Here is a 7,017-nt window from a genome sequence, read left to right as displayed (position 1 = left end):
ACAGGAGACACAGTCACTCTGGCCGCGCTGGAGACAGAAGAAAAGGCAGAGGGGGGACGGGACAGCAGCTGGGAAGGATACATTTTGATACATTTGGACCATAAGACGCAGGGACTTTTCCCCCCCCTCTTCTGGGGGGAAAAAAGTGTGTCTTATGGTCCGAAAAATACGGTAGCACTTCCTAGTGTGACAGCTGTGCACTTTGACATTTGGCCACTAGGTGGAGAAACAAGTCATAGTTTTAAATGAAATGTAAAGAGATTGGAACACTTGCCAGGGAATTCCAGAATAAATGATGGGAATCATTGACCCGTATAAGTCAAATGTTCATATTTACCTACCTTCATCACTATTTGTCCAACCAAAAAAAAAAAAACAATCACTAACTGAAAAACTATACGTGCATATACCATCACATTGGGTTGCATTGTTTCTATCAATCATTTAAATGCTGAACTCTGCAATCCAAAATCAGTCCTTGCAATGAGAGTATTCCTGCCCCGTGAGGGTTAAATGCTCATTTAGGTGTAGGTCAATGGTAAAAACAACTTCCAGAAACCTACCTGTTTATCTTGGAACTCAAGCAACCCCAGCCACTTACCAGCTGACGCATCATGCATCACTCCTGCATTCTCAGTACCGGAGAATGTCCAAATGCTTTCATGGCTGGTCATAAGTGGGTATTGACTTTCTTTCTACTGCCCTGTATGTTTTGTGGAATATGCTGACTTAAATGGATTTGTAACTGGTTGTACTCTGCATTGCTCTGGGCATCCTTGCAGGTCCACGTTATTTGGATGCTGTTGGTGCCTGTGTGTGTGAGAATGAAAACTGCCAGGTAACTGTTTTGGAACACTTTGCTTTCCCCCATTAAGTGTAGTGATCATTGGTGTTATTTAAACTGTCCTGAGAGGAACAAATTACTCAAGGAACCCCTAGCAACCTCCAGAGGAACCCTGGTTGAGAAACCTTAGGGTGATGAAAACAGTATAAGAGCTTCAACAAGAATTAGTCATGTTAAAGTTTGGCACTGAAGCAATCATGAAGCCATAATAAAAACAGGACAAAAATGACTGACTGCTGTGCAGCAAGGGGGGAAAAAAGGAAAACCTAAATCTGTACAGAAGCTTCTGGCCTGTTGAGGTTAAATAGAAACAAGTAAAATGCATTTTAAAGGAGTTGTCATTCCCAATAGTTGGAATAAATAAGATATCAAGACATTTGCTGTATACTTAGTTTTGGGTTAGTGATTCCTCCACCTGGACAGAATTGTTTGCACAGCCATACTCCCTTATATTGTTAAGTGTGCAGGTTGTAGTTATCCAAACTTCTTGAGAAAGCAAGTTTGTGGTATGCGAACCAGACACTGACCAGATGTATTTTCAGGGTTTGTTTTAGGCTTTTGCTAATATAGTGTAATGCCTCTTCACTTGGGAGATTTTGATAAAGCTGAACTGGTGACAACTATCCAAGAGGAAGTTTTTCCTTTAGATCGATTTACCATCCTGTATAGACTATAGGACAGAAAGAGACCCCACAAAAGGATTTTTCTCAGATCTTTTATCTCTTTACCAAGTATTACAATGTCAGGTAAATAACTTAATTTATTAAAGAACTGTACAGTTTCAAAATAAAATATTTACAAGAGTAATTAAAGCAACCAAAATCTAGGTAACAATATGAAGCATGTACAAGTATAAAGAGCCTCCCATACCCGGCAGAAGAAATAAAGCATAGTCAAACCAAAAAGTTAAAATTTTCCCTCTAGCTGCACTCTACACATTTTATTAAGTACAGGCTCTTTATTGCCATAGCACAAGCAGTAAAGTGTATGATATTGTGTTTCAAACCAGGCCAACGCAGATGCAAATCGTGTATCAAAATATCCCAGCATTTCACTCAAAGGGAGTGTGTTGGGTAGCTCTCCCAACACATTGCAAACAGAATTTGCATGAAGTTAGATAGCTGAGGTAGGAAATAAATAATCAGCAGTATGCCACAGAGCCCCAAGTATTTAAATAACATTAAAAAATGCAAGTCGGCACTGGATTCTTCAATTTCAGTTACGAGGCCGATAACCTCATGCTAACACAATCACAATTCCCAATAAAAGTCATGGTGACATTGGCACAAAATTATGGCTCATATAAGGGATTAGTGTTAAACATAATAGCAAGTTATCCACATCATATTAGTTATTTAGAAATGTGTAGTGCATTACATACGATAGGTAAACACTGTAAGATGAGTGCAATTGTCAGATTCAGTGCAACATACTTTTTATGCAAAAGTATTGGAGGGGTCATAGTGTAAAAGGACCTGGGAAGAAACATTGGTGTTGCTTTACTAATGATTTTAGGTTTTGGAATATTACGAGTACATAAAGTTTCTCCAAAAGCCAACATTTCAGTTTTCTTCATAGTGGCGTGCAGCCCAGATCTTCTGTCTGTGACAAGGTTCTAGGCAGAAGCCAATGGCAGCTTTTGTCTCAGCAATCCGTTTCTGGAAACGAGAGCGATCACGGGCATACTCTTCCCACGGTCCCTTGCGAGCCATTCTGTAAGCATAATTCCAGGTAACCATACGACGGACAAGGACATTGGATGAGAAACGCACCTGGAAAAAAAATTGTAATGATTTAATCAGATTACAAATTAAGCAGAAGGCACTATATATATTCAACATTTTTCTTTCTACTGCATCGTGGTGACTTGCTATGGGCCAGCAAAGAGCCTGACGCATGCTTCCTAGTTAATTCATCTTTCTGTAAAATGAAAACCAAATTGCTGCTCTGGTTTCTGCATCCCAGGCACAATTTACATGTGTTCATATACAAATTTTAGTATTCTGGTATATTTAGACTTCTGCACAATGTCTGGTGGAGAAATTATTATTGCTTTATTTTTGCGACACCACACAAAGATTGAGATATGTAGCTGTAGAAATTAAGACCTGGGTGAAATCTCAGATTAAAAGGTAATGACTGACAACATATATACATTTATAATAGCACTATGGCAATTGAAGGCAGTTCCAGCAGAATTACAAAAGGATTGCATGAAGTGATGACACAGCCATTGTGTGACTGGTTGCTATGGCTGAGTCAGACTACTCCCAGACTTCCCATTCTTTATCTCAGGGAGGGTTGTACTCCCACAGATCACCTGATGGTTTCTGAAGGTGGCATCAGGGACCTCAAGAGACCTTATGCAATGGTGTGCAACTTTAGTCTGCTCCAAGAAGACACTGCCAGATGTGAGGGTCAAAGGGGAATTATGAAAACAGCAACCATCCCAAGCTAATTTTATATGTCATGTCTAAAGAATAAAAAGTGGACTATGTTGCAGATAGGAATAATTTATTTTCCATCAAACTAAAGTTTGTTTATTTATACTCCAATTGTCAAAACCTTATGATCTGTAGGTATATTACAAAACCAACAGAATATATTTATACAGAAAAAATGAACCAAGGCCACCCACCAGAACAACCCCAATAATAAATTCTAGAGGTGCAAAGTTACCTTTTTAATGCCTGGGTTTTCAATTTGATTCAATTCTTCCATGGATTCAGACTTTTTCTGGCTTGCACACTTATGAGAGCTTTTAAAGCTTGAAAGCACTGGTTTCCTGGCCTGTGACCGCTTTGTACATTTTGGTGTGTTATTCTTCAATTGCAGAGCATTGGGAATGTCGCATTTGGCACTGATCTGATGTTTTTCAGAACTGGCGATGAGCCCCTCATTCTTTACCTGTTGCTTAGAGCTTCTGGTGGGCATAGCAAAAGAAAGTGGATTATATGGGTCATTCCGACAGAAAGAAGCCCACAAGTCATCATCCCTACTATCATCTGCATCACTTCCTGCATCCCAGGAATCATCCTCTTCATCTAACCAATCACTTTCTTCTTCACTGTCATCCATATCTTCTTTTGACTTTGGAGTCCATGATTCCTGCATGCCGCTGTCTACTGAGCTATCCTCATGGGTTGAATCTCTTTCGGTCTCTTCATCTTCAGAATCACTGAGGCTGGACTCTTCACATGGAAGCAAGTGATCACCATAAAGTTCACTATTCAATTTACCATCAGATTCAAATTCACTGTCGCGTTCATCATCAGATTCAAATTCACTAAGGTCCGAGTCTTCGGATGAGAGGGAGGACCCCCCATCCTCTGATGGAACATAGATCATTGACAAAATCAGTGAGTTTGTACAGGATGGGAGAAGTGGCTCTTTTCTCACTATGATGTCCATGTCGGAGAACACTGTGTGGTCACAACCCTCTACCATATCAGTATTTTCCTGAGGATTCTCCATTCTGGGAAAACAAAGCTCCTTTCCTGGAGTCATGTTCTGTTTTATTTCAGCTGTACAGCCCCAGTGACACTTTATAGAGATGGTATTCATGGACTGTCTGGTATGACAATGTGTTGAATGCTTAGACATGTTCTTGTAAAAAAACATGTTTGTCACCTCCACGGCTAATAAAACATCGACCATATTCCAGCACATCCACAGCACAGCTTGGAAAGCTTTACTCTTCCAGTCACAAGGAACGATCTTCAAACCCAAAGGCCTTCTTTGCAGGAAATTTCTAGCCAGAGTAAAGACTGACTGTGTGATTCTGGCAGCCATTGTTAACATCACCAGGTCTGTTCCCAGCTCACCAACGACAACCTGCATTTCCGGATAGACTTTCATGGTGTCAATCTGGACGGCAGTCCCTCGATGCCAATGGGTCAATGGGGAGGTAACATTCCTCCAGTATGAGCCAAACCAAAGGTAGTTGAGACTCATTTTTTTCTATGATGCCCTGCCAGGAAAAGAAAATAAAGTAATAAACATTGGCTTCAATACACCACTAGTTCAAACATCAGAAGCTATCCATCCACCCATGTGATGAATAAGGATTTGTCAAGTGTGTGGAATTTGTAATGAAATGTTAAACTACCAGCTACAAACTTTAAAAGCCAACAATGAACAAGTCAGCCAAGGCTCATCCTAAATATTTCAAGCATACCATAACTGTTCCAGGCAGCTCCTTTGGGATCCCCAGAACAGGTTACACAACTATTTACGTAATGTGTATATTGAGCGGCTACAGGATACTAAACATTAGCTGCTTGGAGACGAGGAGTTGTCACTTGTAAATTAGTCTATAGGCATCACTAACAGGAAAAACAAGAATAAACATAGGGAAACAAAAAATCTGACTAAAAGCTTCTAAACACAGTAGTGCCACCAAAACTGTGGGGGAAAAGTAAAGACTTGGGGGAAGAGGGGGGGAGGGGGGGGTCGGGGGGATCCCCCCCCCCCCCCCAAAAAAAAAAAAATTAAAATGCCCGTCATTGCTCCCTTCAGCCACAAGGTGGTGCTGTTTTATTAGGACCATAACTATGATTAAATAAATACATCTTCCTAAAACCATAAGATACATTGCTATTTCCAATAAAATTCTGTATACAGCACTGAAAATAACACCTATCTAGTGGACGAATGTGAGAATGGTGGGCTATTCAACCAATAGATTTCTAACTATAAATTAGAGAAAAACCAGAAACTTTCAGGACACATTCCTCTTTCCCCCAAACATTGCTATTTAAATCATCATCATTCTGTGTTCCTCTTTGTACAATCCAACACACACATTATACAGATCATCAGGCTTACTAGAAATTACTCATCACAGGAGATATAATCAGAGTATATTCTGATTCCTCCAGGAGCCCCATGCCAGTCACATGACCTCAATCGAGTCACACAGCAAACTTTCAGCATCAATGAACTTTGTAAGAAATGACTAACGTACATTATCAAATCCCATGTATACAGGGGTATACAGGGGACACCACAAAACATGATTAGATCACAAAACAGCCATTAACATGAATATTCTAACAAGTGAGAAATTCAGACATCAATACCATCTATTTCTGGGGACAATGAAGTTAAGGGTTCCCCCAAATTTGCTAGATTTCTTCTAACTTCCTGTTGTATCAGGAAGTAAGGGGGGGAGGATTGACGCAAGGATTATTATTATTTTTTTATACGCAGAAAATAGCCTGGCTCAGGTTATACTCTTCCTAATAGGATGTGGCTGTATAAAACACAGTTAAATCATCCTTGCACAACTTATACTATGCCACCATCCCATAATTACTGGGAGATGGCCCATAAAAGTCAATGGAGGTGCAGATCACGCTGATATGCCCATATATGGGAAATGACACGAGATGACCTCGGCGCACTGCTGCCCCCAGCGGCTAAAGAAAGAACAGCCGCCACCCTGAGCCCGGCTAAGCATATCGGGCCTACAGCATCCACACCCGCCTTTTTCATAGGAGCGGATTAATTCACATACCTATCGGGGCCTCCAATATTCACCCTGTGAGGAAGGCGCTCCAGCAGAAGTTAGTAGTGCTTTCCTGGACTGGGGGTTCGTCAATAACGCGGTGATACCCGAAGCCGGAAACACGAGCTCTCTTGTCTTTCATGTACAGCACACAGAGCATTGGTAAGGACGGCGGTATCTCTCCTAGTGTATCGCTATAAGCCATGCCTGGTCATTTGGCCGCTCACTCGTTTCTTCTTTCTGTTGTGTTGTAAATCAGAAAACTGATGCGTCTAGGCGCCTACAGCCTTATATAAGGTCTCATCTACGTCATACAGAAAGGGATGTGGCTTGTAGCTGGACGGAAAATACGTGACGTTTCCTGCGTCCTATCTAAAAATAAAACCAAGGAATTCAGGCGGGGTGAGCGAACGTGGTCACGTGCTGGTCCGTAGCGTTATGACGTAGTGAGAGTGTAGCTAGAGAAGACGGGAAATTTCTAATGGTTACGTTATGTGCTGAGAGGGAGCGGAGAGTCCAGGGGAAGAATTCATTCAAAGAGGGCGTATATGTGAGAAAACACTCATATAAACAAATCCCTGACACCTTATTACATGGAGTCCCAGTGTTTACATCTTGGCAGGGCTTTGTGTGGACAGTGAAGAAGCGTATCACGTGTGTGTAT

At 41.1% G+C, this 7,017-nt stretch overlaps 1 protein-coding gene across 1 annotated transcript; it reads right to left on the bottom strand.

The window, feature by feature from the left end:
* Positions 1-1,545: 1,545 nt before the first annotated feature.
* LOC140341540 (uncharacterized) lies at positions 1,546-6,670 on the bottom strand. The gene is made up of 3 exons (XM_072427374.1): positions 6,363-6,670; positions 3,524-4,814; positions 1,546-2,616 (listed from the first exon to the last, which is right to left on the bottom strand). The coding sequence occupies exons 2-3, from the start codon at positions 4,796-4,798 to the stop codon at positions 2,407-2,409; spliced, it is 1,485 nt and encodes a 494-aa protein (XP_072283475.1). The 5' UTR covers positions 4,799-4,814; positions 6,363-6,670; the 3' UTR covers positions 1,546-2,406.
* Positions 6,671-7,017: the final 347 nt, after the last annotated feature.

The sequence above is a fragment of the Pyxicephalus adspersus genome, chromosome 11, assembly GCF_032062135.1.
Source record: "Pyxicephalus adspersus chromosome 11, UCB_Pads_2.0, whole genome shotgun sequence".
In the NCBI taxonomy this organism is placed as follows: domain Eukaryota; kingdom Metazoa; phylum Chordata; class Amphibia; order Anura; family Pyxicephalidae; genus Pyxicephalus; species Pyxicephalus adspersus.
This window is presented reverse-complemented; position numbering and strand designations above follow the sequence as displayed.